Below are 17,021 nucleotides of genomic sequence, written 5' to 3'. Positions count from 1 at the left end.
GCGTGTGGCGTCTTTCGGCAGGAGGGCAGGACAGGTCACAGGGCTCAGAGGGCGGCAGTCACTGCAGCTGAGCACCTGCAGCTCCATGCGGTGCTGCTGCAGGGTGGAAGGCAGAGGTGTCCCTGTCCACCCCCCAGCCCTCGGACACAAAGTCACAAAGGAAATGGTAACAAAATAATTTTATTCTGCTTTATCAAAAGAATTTAACACTGTGCATGTAAACTTGAACGGATGTATCGTATTTCCTTAAAGAAGATGCCGATCCTTTCGTCACAGGAGGAAACGGGTGTTTTGAACACAGAGAAAAACCAGTTCAAACCCATATTCCCAGTTGCACCCATGTTCCTGCTCCACAGCTCAGAAAGAAGCAAAGCCCGCACTGGGCTGTTAAAGCCACGGTGATTCCCTGCTCCTGCACACCCTACTCGGGCTTCTGAAACAGTGACTGGGAAGCGAAGAGGGATGGAGGAGGCTTTTGCAGAAGGCACTGCGCGTCACATGCACACTGCAGGACTTCAAACCACACAGGCAGGAGCTGAACCAGAGCACAGCGCCATTTCATCAGTGACAAACGCCTGGGTGGATGTAGAGAGGCCCAACAAAGCTCGGATCCAAAGGGAAGCAGCCCTTCTTGCTCTGGCTTGGAAGGTTCTTTCCTGCTCCCTGTGTGGACATCTTGCTCTGAGCACAGCAAGAAAGCCAGGAGCTGCTTTGTTATTGCTTCTAGTGGTCCCTCCTTGCACCCTACCTTCCTGCCCTCTCCAGGCTGGCAGAACCTACTCTGCCTGATCCCCAGGGTTTAATGCCAGCACTGGGTAACGCTCAACCCCACTTGAGTACCACATGGAGACAAGTCTATGTTCCCTCCAGGAGTGCTTCTGCTCTAAAAAGCCCGTCTTGGTCTCAGAATTCAACCAAAGTGGCTGCTGAGAAGAGGTTGTATTTCTCCTGCAAAGTGCGAGCTGTAAGCCAGCAACACCAAGGAGGTGGAAGGTCAGAGAGATGTGACTCCTCCTTCCCACAGGAGAAGGAGGACCTTGCCAGTCCAACAGTACTTCTAGGAGACATTTCCAACATGACAGCTACAAAATATGCTGCTGTCCCCTCTGTCCTGGCACCCTTCCCCCAGGGGGGTCACTGCAGGGTCTGCTGGGGCTCACGCTGTGTCTGCCTGCTGTTCTGCACCAGCCACAGGTTTCAGCTCTGCCCTGCCTGCCGGCCAAGCTCCCTTCTAACACAACACGCAGACCTCACTCCTGCTCCACTGCCCACCAATGTCCTCCAAAGACAGTTCCGGGCAAGCAGGGCGCTGTTTGCCTAACCCTTCATCAAAGGAAAACACGAGTTCCTCCTCACTACTGGTAATCACAGTACCTTTCTTCTCATCCTCGGAGCATGAGGAAGCACGGTCACTCACAACCTCCCTGGAAGCTGGGACTGGCGCTCAGCACCTTTGGCTGGCCTCTCCCTGGGGCAGGGTCCCACTCTCCGGCTCTTGCCATGGCTGGGTTTTAAGAGGAGACGGTATCTTGGAGCAGAAAGCCACCTGGGCCTTGGGAGTCTGCAGACAAATGGAGGGAAGAAAGACCTCCTGGAACTGCCGCAAAGTCCCCCAGTCAAACATTACCCAGCGGTGGCAGCAGGAGGGGCTTCCCTACGCTGCCCCAGGGATGGAGGAGAGGCAGCCAGGGCAGGAGCCGAGACCAGCGTAAGGCACAGTACGTTATCAAATTTCCTTGAGGAGAGACTCTGCCATTCTCCAAGTGAAGCCACACAGGACAAGTAAAGAGCTACCACCAACTGCCCCTCCGGTGAAGTGCACCAGGGCTGCATGTGGGGACAGGAGAGCAGGATGAACTTAAGAGATGAGATGTCCCAAGCTGGTGGAGCAGAAGCAGCCTCTGAACATACGCTGGGCTCGGATGCGGGCAGTGCTGTGGTGCCACCAGCTGGTGAATGGTGTTCCAGCTCAAGCTCTTGCCAGTTGCTTCTCCAGCTGCTGTCTTCTGGGGATTGTCGCAGAACACAAGAAACAGGTCCTAGAAACAACATCCTTGCAGGCAGAAGGGGGGACAGAGGAAAGCAGATTGTCAGAGACTTCCACCCCCCCGAGGACAACTTTCTCACACCCTGCAGTGGCACATGAGGAGCAGGGTTTGGATATATTATAGCGCACATGAAAAGAAAAGATCATCCTGCCAGCACCACTTGAGAGTCAAAAGCCCTGTGATGCAGCAAAGCCTGGCCTGTGACAAGAGGACCCAAGGTCAGACTCCTCATCACAACTGTTCCAAGGACATAAGGCAGGTCCCACTTCTTCTTGGCGTAGTGGAGCAGTGATGTCTCAATCACTTTGCAGCTAAGGTGTTAAACATCAAATGTGCTGTAGAGCATGCACGTCCCTTCACTCTTCTCTTCCCCTTCGCTTTGTCAGCAAGGCAGAGCAGTGGAAATCCAGCCCCTTTTCCCTGGTGAAAAGATGTACAGGGCGGCTGGGGTCTGAGCAAACATTTCCTAGCTCTTGTTTCCAACCGGCTGCTTGAAGGTGCTCCAGGCACTCTGAAATCTGGTTGAGGCCGTAAGGTAAGACCCAGCCACCCAGCTGAAATGTACCTGTCAGTCACGTTCAGCCATCATGAGGCTCTTGCTTGGAGAGGGGGAATTATAGAAACATGTTAGAGATTGCTTGCTCCAAGTCGTTACCTAGTGCCACTGCCTACAGGAAAGAAGATGATGGCTATGCAGATCCTATTCAAACAACCTTTTCCTCACCAAACCACTTCTGGCCAGGCCTTGCCCCTGAGCAGGAAAATGCAGCCTCCGCTGGCCAAGGAGAACTCACTCCACTGGTGTCCTTGAGGAGAGTTAGACAGCACTGTCAGAAACCTGCCCCAAAAGTCCACAAGGGGAAACTTCATTGACAGAGGATGAAGGAAATCTCTTCACTCAGCCTCAGTGATGAGCGCTGGGGAATGACCAGCGTGCAGCAACACAGCACTCAAAGCCACATTTCCTACCTCCAGAGTAATACTTGCTAAATAATCGCACCTACCGCAGGCGGCTTTCCTGGTGTCCATCTTTAATATTCCAGTATGGGTATATTAGTACAGGATTATCCCTTGTTTGGAAGCACCAATTTAACAGGGGAAGGAATGAAGAGGCAGAGCAGTTGCAAGATGTTGCTAGAAGAAAAATCAACCCAACTGCCACCTATACACAAGATGTCCACGCGTGTGCTGCAAGTGCCACACCAGCACAGGGCAACATCCCTGTTTGCAGCTGGGCTGGCGGTTGAGCTATACTGGCTATTGCTCTGCCTTTGTCAGCCAGTGCTTTCCTTTGCTCTGACGTGGCTTTCTCCAGGAGTCTCTGAAGCCTCCCGTGAATGAAGGCTGGTTTCTCGGACAGTCCTCAGATTGGCTTGCTGGAAGGCACAGGAATCCAGAAACACACTGGGAATGCGGTCACCAAAATACAGCTTGCTGTTTGCAGCCATCGCTTGGTATTTCATTAGTTCCAGATACTCAGGAGTAAGTTTCAGCTACAAAAAGAGAAACCAGAGACTATAAGAGACATCCTTCTGGGCTCTGCATCATTAGATTTCATTTTAGGCAGCTGCTTCCTGGGAGGTAGGCTGTTAAATCAAGTGTTTTTCCAGTGCTGCCCACCTGAACTTAATTTCCTGCACAGTGGGAAGGAATAAACAAGTCCTCTTCTGACCAGCTTTCAAGTGCTCACCTTGTTGGAATCGGCCAGCTTCCGAGCAGTGTAGTACTCAGCGTCAGCTTTTGCTTTCTCTCTTGCTAGGAACGCAGCATCTAATACAGCAACAGAAGACAGACAGGAAAAGAAGCATTAGCAAGCGAACAGCCCTATTGAGCACCTGAGCCTTTGTCCCACTGGGACCAGGTGGCCCAGCCATGCCAGTGCCACAGCCTGGCTGGCCATGTATTTGCACTGTAGCCTTCTTGGAGAGGTCCCTGCATAGGGGAGGAATGACCCCAAGGCGTAACCTTGCACTACTGCACCCTTTTATTTATTATTTTTGCGGGATGGCGATGCCTATGAGCCCAGTTCCACAGTTCCTCTACCTGACACCACCCTTAGCTGGCAGATGAGCCAAGCAGCGTGGTTACCTTCAATCTCAGAAATTCGCTTCTCTGTTTCCTTCTCCATAATCTTCTGTTGATAGTGAATCCTGGCCACCTGAGCAGCCTTCTCTGCCTCTGCAATCACAACAGGTTCAGCTCAGACATTTGCTTCTCAAGGCCTGAGCATCAGCACCCTAACTGCAGCCCCTGGTCACAGAATCTGCCCCACAAGTAGTTTGCTTTGTGCTGCCTCCTTTTCTGGTCAGATCCTACAGTGCCTGTTTGTACAAAACTCTAAGCAATGCAGTTACAGCAAGAAATCACAGGGCTGATGTTTCTAGAGTTGCACTGGCTGACACTCCTTTTAAAAGAGAGTGTCCCCCTGCTGCAGGGACATTTAGCTTCAAGCCCAAGCCGTTTTTCTGGCAGAGCCGTTACCTCTTGGCCTGCTGTAGCAGGAGCCCCACTGCAGGACAGAGGTGTGCACTGCTCTGCTGCTCTGGGGAGGGAGGAGGCATGTAGCTACAGAAGCACAAACACCCATGTTTTCCAAATGACTGTTGGTGCAGCTTGGCCTCGCCTCTTCCAGGAAGCCATCAGCAAGGCAAGACAACATCCCACCCCAGCTGGTGACATACCAATAAGCGCTTTCTTCCGGTCTGTCTCTGCCTCCTTCTCCACTACCTTCTGCTTCTGGGCTGCAATCAGCAGCTTGGTCTTCTCAGCTTCCCTGCAGGGTGAGAAATATTGTCACAGGGAAATAAAGCTGGGGAGCAGTTCTGCAAACCAGGGCATGAGAGGTCAGGGGGACAAGAAGCTGATCAGTTGCCAGCATCATGTCCTTACACCCATGAGGACTACTTCTGTCTTCAGCTGTATGAGTGCGCATGTAGTCAGCAGGACAAAAGAAGGGATTATTCTCCCTCTCAATTTAACACTGGTGAGGCCACATCTGGGTGCTAGATACACAGAATCCAGGACAGATATCGGGTGGAGGCCAGGGCATGCGAGGAGAGGCTGAGGAAGCTGGGCTTGCTCAGCTGGAAATGAGGGAGTGAAGGGGTACCCAACAGCACCCAACCCTGCCCAAAGGGATCCCAGGGACACCAGGGACAGACTCTGCTTGGAGGGGCAGAGCAAGAGCCCCAGGGCCACCAGCACAGGAAACCCTGGCTGGCCCCAAGGAAAGAGCCCATCCCCATGTCAGCAGCATATCCCTGGAATGGGGCACTGGGTGGGGAGGAATCCCCATCTCCAAGGATGCCCTGATGTGCCCAGACACAGCCTCCAGCGACCTATGGCAGCGGCAGCACTGGGCCTGCTTCAGGAAAGGGCTTGGACAGGAGATCTCCACAGGTACGTATCAGAATAAAACCTGTCTGTAATTCTGTGAGTTTGATGGAGGGGTGCTTATGAGTGAGACATCAAAACCTCTGAGCCCTCAATCCAGCTTGATTCTTCTATAGGTTCTCTACAGCACATCAGTGTCCCCTCTACATGAAGGAGTAGGAACACAACTGCCTTTGTGAAGGGCTGAAAAGCCTATAGAAATGGAGAAATGGAATGCACTAATGCTCCTAGCCAAGCACGCACTGACCAGAACTCATCTCTCACCTTCCGAGTACCAATTAAGAGCTTTCTAGTACCATTACGCCTGTGCCAGACCCTCAAAACCAAATCATATTATTTTATATGCAGCTACTCACATTAGTTCAAAATTTCTTCGGATGGCTTCTGGGATTTTAGGTTTCGTGACACGCACAGCCTATGGAAACCAAAGAAAAGTAAGTGCATTTTAAATTAAACATTTTGTCTTTGCAAAAGCAGCTGTAGTGCTCTGGCCACCTCCACCTTGATCCAAGGTGACATACAAGGTTCCCAATCCTCCAGTACAACATAGCTGAGCGCAGCCACTCTCAAAGAGGTGCCTTACACTTATACGTCTGGTTTTTGCACCTTTTATGGCACCTAAGTGATCAAGTAAGGCTTGGGGAGTAGACTGCTAAAAAGGTCCACTACCTTTGCTTGAAGCAGCTTAGTTCTCCTCCCTAAAGACTCTCCAAACATCACTAGACAACATTTCCAAAAGTGCTGCTCAAGAAGGGGGCTCATAAGCCCCATGAAATTAAACTGCAGGAGTGAGACTTGCAAAACAGAGGCAGGGCTACAAGCTTACGAAGCTACATAAGACATCGCATGGCAGCTGTTGTTTGCAACTGCAGAGCATCAAGAGCGATGTGCACGGTCATGCTGATGCTACAACTCAGGTACTGCCAGCTTCTTCCTTACATCCAACCTAAACCTACACTCTTCGTTTAAAACCACTGTCCCTTGGCCTGTCACTACAAGCCCTGGTCAAAAAGTCTTTCTCTACTTTTTTTAGAAGCTCTCTTCGTACACATTACATATCCTCGGAGCCTTCTCTTCTCCAGGCTGAACTGCAACGCTGCTGCTTCTCTGAACAAGCAAGGAAGCAAATTTATGGGATATTAGACCTTTGGTCAAAGGATTTTTCTAAGCTTATGCCAGGAGCAAAGCCTTTTCGAGTCCCTTGAAAATTACCTCATGCAAAAGCTCATCTCACCAGCTGTAGGGTGCACATGGGGATATTCTTTTTACCTCCATAATAACCCCTGCACCAAAACAAATATTGGTTTTCAGAAGCGGGGCTTTTCCAAAACAAGCAGATTCCTCTGTAACCAGGAAAGTCATGAGTTCTTTGAAAATCTCCACTAGCTGCCTCTTTTTCAAGCCAATGGCTCAATCTTTTTAGTAGAATCTACGGAAATCTAATAGATGGAAACATTACTATGCGCTGTCAGTGTTGTTAATAATCAAATATTAAGGCATTGGGACATGCTGGGACTTAGCTGGCTGACCAACAGCTTGGCAAAAAAGCACGAAGCAATCAAAAGACAAGCTGACTATATGACAGCATCTATTCTCTGTGGCCACGAAGTCCTGCCCCACCCTGAGTCACGCTGGCAAAAGCTCAGCAGCAGGCTGAAGGCAATTTTTATGCTCCTCCATTTGGCACTGAGGAGGCTGCATCTGGATACAGCATCCAGTGTGGGGAACGCAGCACAGGAGATACCTACAAACTGGAGAGTGCAGTTGAAATCCACTGAGATGGCAACATAAATGTTGGAGAAAATGGGAATAGGCTGATGGGATGGTACTTCTGCCCTCCTGACAATTCTCCACCTTAAATACAGTATGACATTTGCCTATTTCCAGTTATTAGGGACTTCCCTTGACCACTGCCATCTTCCAAAGGTAAGAGAATGGCTTCACAATGGTGTGGGCCAACAACAGGCTGCAATACATCCCACTTGGTTTCACAGTCTTGTGTGTCTGTCTGCTGAGCTGACCTCTACTGTGAGCAACACTTCACCTCTACAGATTCTGCTGCTAGGCTACCGAACAGGGAGACCCGAGGGCAGACCGGGCCAGAAAGAAGTCAAAGCAGAGTTGTATACTAAGGTACAATTTTACTGGAGACAAGGGTGCAACTCTGTTCTGAAATGGAACATCAGGAACACAAGGGCTGTCACACTGTCCCCTGACTAGTAGAGATGAACCATTTTCCCCACTAGTTATGGGACCTCCTCAAACTGCTGGTCCAGGGAGCTCGGGCTAGGCAGATGTGGGCCGATTATCCTTCAAAATCTGACCATGGGCATGCCAAATTCAGACAGGACAGCATACACTGAAGATCACATTTAGCTCTGTTGTTAACATCTGCCAGCAACAAGCCATGAGCTTTGCCTACGCCCTTCCATATGCTGAGATCAAAAGGACCTTTACATTATGATGACAATCTTGATTGATAATGAAACTTAGTAGGAAATCTCTCTGTGATGCATGGTACAAGTTAACCTGGATATTTGGAAGAGCAGTGCTATCTCAACTTCTTTGTGATAAGACACTGTGTGTGGCTCACCCTTATCAAAACTGAGCAAGCCTATGCATAAACGAGCCACGCAGCAGGACAGTGTTTATCACAGCGTTACACACGCTGTCAACAGGAGGTGCTGCCTCCCTGCATGCAGCCAGCCACCCCGGCTACACAGGGCAAAGAAACTAGCAAAACAGATTTGGTCTCCCCCTTTCAGTGGACATTTCCAGAGACTTCTGTCTTAGCCCTTGCAAGCCTAACATGTATTTTTCCCAGTTGGTTGCCCTGAACTTCACGATGCCAAGAAGCCAGTATGTCCCAGAGCCTGGCTAAGATTAAACAACATGGCAGAGAGTTTCAATTATCTTAAACTGAATGAAGACATGAAAAGCTGGTTTAGTGATTGATGGGAACGGTTGGACTCAATGATCCAGTGGGTCCTTTCCAACCTAGAGATTCTATGATTCTATGATTTTCTAACACTAAGTGTAAGCAGAAAATCAATTGGGATACAACATCTTTCCCTGTCTCTGACATAAGTACAGAAAAGACGAACACCTCTTTTCCAATCGAACTGTGCTGGTATACCAGAGCACCCAGTTCTGCAGGGGTGCCAAAGGTAGTTTAAAGAAAAACATTTTCCTGCTCTTTGCAAATTAGATCCAACATCTGCAGGTCTGTGGCCTAAAGGATTGTTTCCTCTACCCTGCAGGTCCTGCCGTAACATAAACCCAGTGTTTAGTAGTGGTCACTGTCATCTGGACAGTCTTCAGCTGACAAACCTCAACCCAAGGCTCAACTGTTTCACATTATGTGGAAAATGGAAGCAAGAAACCTTATCTATCTAGTAAAAAGTGAGCAAACTAGAGGTGGAAAACAAATCATTCTTGTTATGGAATGAACCTACCTGGATAGTGAGACCTGGTGCCATGACATTGAGATCTTTCTGCAGGGCCAACTTCAGATTCTCATCTATCTGATCTGCGAAGGACAAGAGAGAGACCACTTAGCTTATCATCTTTTCTCCCATAGCTTGAAAGGCAGAGGAGTCAACTGGCCTTGAAAAGCATGTATTTCTATGGTGCAAGATATATTCTATGCTTTTTGAGATCATTCAGCACATTGTTTCCCCTCCTTATACCCCTTGGAAAATGGTCCCAAAAGGAGAGCCACATGCTGGCATCCCTAGATATGTTCAGCTATCGAACTCATAGTATCCGAGCGAAGCGCAGACGGCTTTCAATGACACAACAAGCAAAAGCACCCAGAGCCTGCAGTACAAATCTACTCCTTCCTAGACGGAGCCACAGCAAGCCTGCTGCCAGCAGCAAGCTCTACCTTAAGTCTCTAGTGACCTCCAGGATCTCATACTTGCTACTGAAAAATATGCATTTTATCACTTTCGAGCTCTAGGCAGATCCATCCACAGAAATGGCCAGTTACGAATGGATTAAGCTGCACGTACTACTCCTCTCTGACTACAGGTATTTGGCAAGTCTGAGAACAGCATTCAAAGATTTACAGTCTCTTAATACTAAAACTCTGACAACCTTTTATCTCTCATAATTCCACTTTTCCTCTGCTCTGCCACTCAAGATGGAACATGATGCTGTTATTTCTTTGTGGGCACAGGTAAATGCCAAGCAGCAAACATTAAATTTGATTATTCCTGAACCACTGCTACTCCATTGTGAAAAAAGAGAGAACATTGCAATGAGCTGAGAGCTCTCACTTGCTAAAAAATAGCCAAAAGGAAGCTTTTAAAGCAAAAAAAGTAACAGAACAGAGGCCTATAAGTAGAAGGAGGCAAGAGAAAACCATCGTCATAGTAAAGGCAAGGGGCACAACCGCATGCATAAGAGCAGAGTGGCTACTTTGTCTATCCAGAATTCAGGCCTAAGTGGAAAAAAGGACTGAAATCAAAGCCCCACAGGCAGATATAGAAAGACAAAGACATCTGAATCATTAAAGAGTAAAGTTACGTGGGAAGTGGCATATGGATATATGAGGAGCTGGATTCTAGGCTGCAACTCCAGCAGAGTGTCTGTTTGCTTGCAAGAGCCCACTACATATTCCACAGTAGAAGAGGGGATTACACAGCCCTAAGTGGGTGCATCCAGCCAACATCCACTCACCGAACAGTTCAATGTATACTTCCTGCAGAGTATGGGCACTGCAGAACTGATTCAGCTCATGATGAATTTTGTTGAAGATCAAGGTCTTATCGTAGTCTGCGGTGTAGTTTCTCACAATATCGTACACTGAGGAAGTAAGAGAATTAATACAGGTCACCACTGAGATTTACTGCTTTCTGCAATGCCACCATCACAAAACAACAGCTCAGAGCGTTAGGAAAGCAGTGCAGCACTGGGACAGGCAGGTTAGGGATCTTCATCCTTGGGAGTTTTCAACTCTGTCTGGACAAAGCCATAGCTGCCCAGCTGTTAGCGAGAAACCTGCTGCGAACAGGAGGGAGGTCAGAGGAGAAACCTGCAGAAGTCCCCTTCAACAGTGTTGTTGGGATTATTAGACTTCAAAGAGCAGAGTAATTACAGCAAGATATTCTGCACAGTCCTGTTTTACGATCTGCGTAACCAAATGAAACAGGGAAGTCTGTCCAGGACCCACACGTGTAGGAACTGATACTACTACAAAGTGAAAAGAAGTATCACTCCCACAATTATAACATGAATTCACCCTTCAACACCTCAGTAATGCTAGTGTTTTGCATTAAGCTATGCTGTTGAAAGAAAAAAAGTAGCTGTCTGGATCTTTGGTTTGGCAGCTTGTGAAACAAGAAGGTAAGAAGCTCCTATACGGGCTTTGCCTTTGTAATTTTCTCAGGAGCTAGACGGCAAGCACCTGGAGGCTTCATCCTGTGTATTTAGCTTCACAGGTGGTCTCCCCCTCAGCAGCAAGAAATAGAACTGGATGAGCACTCATCACATTTCTAAATGTACAGGGGAGTAGGAAACGTAGAATTTATTTTCACCTTTGCAAATCTACAGTTCTATATGGCAAATCTATGGATGGAACGAAGTGCTACGATACCAGGAACCCTAAGGATAACAAGACACTGAAAACTGAAGTCTTGCAAACCAAAACAGCGCTGCTACAGGATGAGTGAAGACACACTCAGAGTGCTGCTTTTTTGAAACAGTAGCAGAAATACCTGTATATGGTGCCAATTTATTCACAACTTCTATTCGGTCAATGTAGATCATAACACCACCACTGTAAGTGAAAAAGAGAATTCAGAAATTATTACTGCAGCTGTTAACAGTGGTTTGCATTTAAAGCAAAGTCACCTTTTTCCCCTGTTTTCCTACATTCTACTAAATTTACCCAGAACAATTCTGACTTTGTGAGCATTTTGCAATTAGATGGCAGCAAACCCCAGCTTTGTACAGACTGGCCCCTCTGTCCACATAAATCAAAAGCATGTTCCAGCAAGCTTGCAAAGCCCTTCTGCTTCGCTTTGTTATGTCCCACTTAGCCAGCAAAAGGAAAATGGTTTTGAATAGGTATGTAGTTCCAATTATCAGAAGAGGGGAGTCCAGCACAATGACGGGAACGCAGCAAAGACAGCAGACAATACCTGCCAGCAGCAGAGCAGACACAGACTGCACCTCTTCTAGGCAGCAAATACATTTTAAATAGAAAAGCCCTCAGTTTAAGTTCGTGCCTTTACTAACTCCAGCAGGAACTTAACAAGGCCGCTGTTAGAAAGGAAGAAACAAAGCACGCAGCAGCCTTTAATTCACGTTCCCTGCATCAATGTCATGTTGCAACTGGCTCTCTAGTAACACTGCAACCATGCACATGCGCCTGGGCACGCACACTGTCAAGAAGCTCCAAACACCTCATCAGAAGCAGCCTGCAGGCAGCCCTCTCCCCAAAAGATCCTGTGCTGTTAGACCAGCAGAGAAAAGAGGGAATCAGAGGTAGGGCTTGATCCTAGCCTCTTCTCTTACTGATGTGGCTCTCAGCAGGTCATACCCACTCCTGGGTACCTAGGACACCAGGGAAAAGCACAAACTCTACATTGAAGAAAAAAACCTTGATTTTCAACAGCTCGTAAGTCTCTCAAGAACATCTTTTCAAAGCATGATACTCTTGCCGTTTTGTCCTCAGGGCAAATACAAAGCACAAACAAGGAGCTTTAGCAGAAACTGTTGGGAGACAGTTTATCCCTAGAAGACCTCAATACATCTACTTGCAGTACCCATGACACATTTTTCCATGTGACTGGCTAACAAATAGTGATCTGTCCCAGAATCCATCCTCCTTCACTGCTCCATTTGTGTTCCCACCAAACACCTGCAGCATGAGCACAAGATGACTCTCGCACCTTTGCAACTCAGCACCTAATGCTTGAGCAATGTTACTGCTTAGCGTCCTGGCTCTTTACTGTTTGTTGGCACTGTAAAAATCTGAACATTATTTAGCACCATTTTTTTCCCGTTAAGTTTACAAGAAAAATGATACTTACGTAATTCTCTCATGCAATATTTGTACTACATGATTTTCAACCCATTTATTGTATTCCACAATGAATATACTCCTGAGTATATTCATTCTCTATTAACTCTGTTGTTTGGAATACTTAGCTCTTCTAAAACTAGTTTATTGAATTTACTTTCCATCGGTTCTTGGAGACCAGCAGACCTGCCATGAGGAAACTGCTGAACTTTGCAAAGAGCCGTGCACATATTTTATTGGTGGGGAAAGTCGCAAAATCTCTGACACCAGAGGCAATTCACAGCTTAGACCACAGACGTCTTCTATTTGCTGTAATTAAATGGTTTTCTTCTCTGGGGTGACAGTTGTTTTGTGAAAGATAGTCATCTGGTGTCAAAGTATTTTAAAATCTGCATTTAGCGCTGTCAAGTATAAACAGGACAGGTAAGGTAGAAATTAGAGATTGGACACACACACAGCATTGCAGGAGCTTCCTAATGTAGATGCAGATACAGCAAACTGGAATATGAATATGGTGAAAGAGAAACCCAGCCTTTAAAATCTGGTGGTTTAATATATAATCACAAAAATTTACACTATCTATTCTTGTAATGAACTTTGAAACAGGATAGTGAAATTTGAGATTTAATCCATTTATTCTTTATAAGCTAACATTTTATTATGGAAATGCAGATTCAAAGCTTTGGCACGGAGCAGCTGCACACTTGGTTCTGAATGCAGCAAATTTAAATGCTCCTGCAGCAACACCTTAAAAATGGATAGTTACTGGGACCTTTGGTCTGAAGCGTATTCAATTATTAACCAAGAACAGCTTCACCAGCTGTTTAGTGTTTTAAAGTATGTTTATTACCTGTAACTTCACAATCACCTGCATGCAGAACTGAATCCCAGAGTGTTGAAACGTAGCAGGAACTTAATGAAGTAACTATACAGAATTAAACAGACTATTTAGCTCCTAAATCACAGCACAGAATGTTCAAGGCTGGCTGGCAAACCTCTCAAGGTCACCCTGTCTGACCACCCTGAGCAAGCAGGGTCAAGGCAGCACTGTTTAATCTTGACTGTGTTAGCACAGCTAACGTGGTTCAGCTTCAGTAGAAAGCTCTGCCAAGTCTGTTGAGAAGGGTTAAAGGACAGCAGAACACCATCCCTGGTACTCCAGCCCTTTCACCAGCTTTGTTGCTCTTCTCTGGACTTGCTCCAGAGCCTCAACTCCTGTTGACTCCTGTTTTAGCTCATAAGTAGCATAAAGGTGCCATTAAACATATCACCAGAACTCTGTGCTGATGACTTATTTTTGATTTGTGCCATTTAAAAGACAGAGATATAGAATATAATGAGCCTTCCTCCACCTCCTTCCCACAATTACTTCTTGCTTGACCTGAGGACCCTTTACCTGACCACAAAGCCCTGGCTGCAGTGCTCAACACTAGCATTACTTACAGACATTTCTGAAAGAGGTCTGAAATCTTAAACAAAAAACAGCTGGGTCCGGTAAGAATTTCCTGTCAATATTTAAGCCCCAGCGGTGCTCAAGGCTATAGGAATAATTCCAAGAACTCATTTTAGTAACAGTTAACCCACATCAAAACTAACTCTGCTGTATTAATGGTGCTACTAACGATGAACTTTTAATTCCAACATGGTCATAGGTGATAGGACAAGAGGGAATGGCCTTAAGCTGCATCAGGGGAGGCTTAGATTGGACATTAGGAAAAATTTCTTCACCAAAAGGATTCTCAGCACTGGAACAGCTGCCCAGTGATGTGGTTGAGTCCCTATTCCTGGAGGTGTTTAGAAGATGGGTAGATGAAGTGCTTAGGGATATGATTTAGTAATGGACAGGTACGGTTGGACCTGATGAACTCAAAGGTCTTTTCCAATGTAATGGTTTTATGGTTGTATTATTCTATGACCATTCAAGTCATACTGACTTTTTTTTAATCAGAAATATTGTTGTTTGCCCTGAAGCTAAAAGACAAGGAAAATCACCAGCTGTTTTTTCATCCTGAAGAAACAGATTTGGTTGTCACTTTAACTTGTGAATGGACCAACACAACAGGATCTACTACCCAACTCAACCAGCCCTCTCCTTCTGTTACTGCCGCCTGTTAAAACTCTACAGATCTGTGCTGACAAAATGATCCGTTTAATTATGATGCAGGCAGGTGCTTCCTGCACACCAGATTCTTCTTCATTCCTTCTCACACCATCTTTATGTCAGGTGAAACGTCAACTCCAAAAATCCCCAAACAATTCCAGATTTATTTTCTTCAGCTGTTTTTGAAATGAACCATCTCCCACTAGGAGGATTTCCATTCACCATTTATTTTTGCCCACTGCCAAGGTCAGCACTTGTATTAGCCACAAGATTCAGAATAGAAATACCACAAAGCAGAGGGCAGACCAAAGCACAAGCAATGGGCTATCAAAGTAATAGAGGGAAGAAACCAAGAAAAATCAAGACAATACCACTATAACTGCAAAATGAACCTCAATTCCACCGAAAGCAAGAGCACTCCCATATAACACCGTTGGAAATAAAAGAGCAAGAGGTATGCTGTGCATGTTTGAGACTAATTTTAGGGTATACACCTTTCTTTTTCAGGCTGTGTGTCATCCTACGTAAATGATTAACTGCAAACTACGCGACAGAGTGTATCTGCTGATCACCAGTAGAAATACAAAGGAAATCCATACCTTGTCCCACAAGGCACATTTTTGACTTCATCAGTCTGCAACGTGGTCTGAAACAAAAAGACAACCAGTGCTCGCAAAACCTCTTAATTCTCCACAAAGATCATGCTGTGCTCAGACTCTCAACTACTACACAGGAACATAGAGCCAAAACCGTGTTCTCTGCCTCCCTCCTGACTTCTGCAGGCGAGGGCAGAACACAGATTTCTTTTCAACTTTTGGGAGACAGGAGGGCAGCTGTGCTCGTTTCCCTACTGCTGGCTCCTGTGGCACTAAGGCCCGTAGCTCTTCTAGGAAACAATTAGGGTCACAGATTGTCCTCCCAGACTGAGGTATCTCCTCTCCCAAGCAACACACGTGCGTTGTGGAGATTCCACCAAAAGGACAAGTCCCAGCACACAGCTGTGTCTGGCACCGGATCCAAGGGCTTCCTAGGAGCTGCTGCTCTGACTACCACATCACCAAGCCCTTCTGCAAACACCAGCTGCCCAAGTCACCCCTTGCAGCAATATCCCTACCAACACCCACTCTCACTTACCCTCTTCCAAGACGAGGAGGTACTAACCTGCACGGATTTGAATGTGGTAATGAACGGGAGCATGATGTGGTAACCTGGTCCACTCAGACTTGTTAACAAAGCACCACCCCTAGAGAGAGAGGAAAATGGGGAAAAGACTCAAGCAACTGGAAAACACAGTGTTGGCTCTGAGAGCCAGCAAGTACATTCAAATTGCTGGCGCCACAGCTGTGACGGTGCTGCTCGCCCACACCAGCTTCGCCTCCAATTCCCCTACGAAAGGGCCAACTGTGTACAGTACTTGCCTGCTGCAACTCAATCATTTGCTTCGGTCCTGTGAGCAATTAAGTTTTAGAGAAGGCAGACACTGCTAAATTCTTCAGCACTGCAACATCGAAGAGAGCTTCAAGAGCACAGATTTTCCTCTCTCAACATTTCACTGGTAACCATGGAAAAATCCAGCAGTTGATGCCACGCTGCCAGTTTGGACTTCCACAAGTTATTGGCACGGTCTTATCCCCAAAGCACAAAGAAAACCTGCAGCAGTTTCTTGTGGGGGCTGACAGATGGTTAAGGCAGGTGACAGAAGAAAGCTCTAAGAAACTGATCTTTGTAACACAGCATGGTTTCCCGCAGCACCACACAAGGGCCCGTTCAAGCTGTTCAAAAAGCTTGTAATTAAAGAAAAGAGCAGTGCAAAAGAAACTAGCCCATGGCGGCGAGGGCAAAGGGTAGAAAACACAGGACAGAAACACTGCAGAAATGGCAAAATATACAGAAAAACTACGGCTGAATTTCTCTGTTCCTTTATTCAAATTCGAAGTAAAAGCCGGTCAAGAGGCGGCATTAAGTGACTACAACCACACAACAAGTTGTTCTGCAGATGGTGCTCAGGGGAGCCAGGCAAAACTCAGCCCCAGCCCAGGCCTCGGTCACTCCAGGAGCGGGAGGGCAGCACGACGCAGCGCGTCCAGCACCTGGCGTAAAACACGGGAGCGCGTATCCCCCTCCAACAGGCCCCGGGGGCACAGCCCGGCCGCCGAGGCCGCCGGCGGGACCCGTACCTGTAGTACACGGCCAGGTGCCCCTCCTCGACCTTGTGGATGGCGGAGTACAGCAAGAAGACGAGGAGTCCAGCGGCGGCGGCGACGGCGGCTCCGGCCTGGGCCATGGTCATCCCGCTTCCCCCTCGGCGGGGCGGGGGCGAGAGGCGGCGGGGAGGGGGGCGAGGCCGCGGGCGGCTCCCCGGGCCCCGGGCCGCTCCCGGGGCGGAGCCGGCCCCGCCCCAACGGGAGGAGAGGCGGGGACCGTCGCGCGATGTGACGTTAAAGGAAGG

General features: G+C 47.5%; 1 protein-coding gene across 1 annotated transcript; it reads right to left on the bottom strand.

Moving 5' to 3' along the window:
• Positions 1 to 164: 164 nt before the first annotated feature.
• ERLIN1 (ER lipid raft associated 1) lies at positions 165 to 16,964 on the bottom strand. The gene is made up of 11 exons (XM_069863654.1): positions 16,750 to 16,964; positions 15,734 to 15,815; positions 15,172 to 15,218; positions 11,162 to 11,223; positions 10,125 to 10,250; positions 8,897 to 8,970; positions 5,798 to 5,856; positions 4,730 to 4,821; positions 4,137 to 4,226; positions 3,739 to 3,818; positions 165 to 3,541 (listed from the first exon to the last, which is right to left on the bottom strand). The coding sequence occupies exons 1-11, from the start codon at positions 16,860 to 16,862 to the stop codon at positions 3,323 to 3,325; spliced, it is 1,044 nt and encodes a 347-aa protein (XP_069719755.1). The 5' UTR covers positions 16,863 to 16,964; the 3' UTR covers positions 165 to 3,322.
• Between the last annotated feature and the right edge of the window lie 57 nt (positions 16,965 to 17,021).

Source organism: Phaenicophaeus curvirostris, chromosome 9 (genome assembly GCF_032191515.1).
Source record: "Phaenicophaeus curvirostris isolate KB17595 chromosome 9, BPBGC_Pcur_1.0, whole genome shotgun sequence".
NCBI classification, from domain to species: Eukaryota; Metazoa; Chordata; class Aves; order Cuculiformes; family Cuculidae; genus Phaenicophaeus; species Phaenicophaeus curvirostris.
Note: the sequence above shows the minus strand (reverse complement) of the source record. Positions and strands in the feature narration are given on the sequence as shown.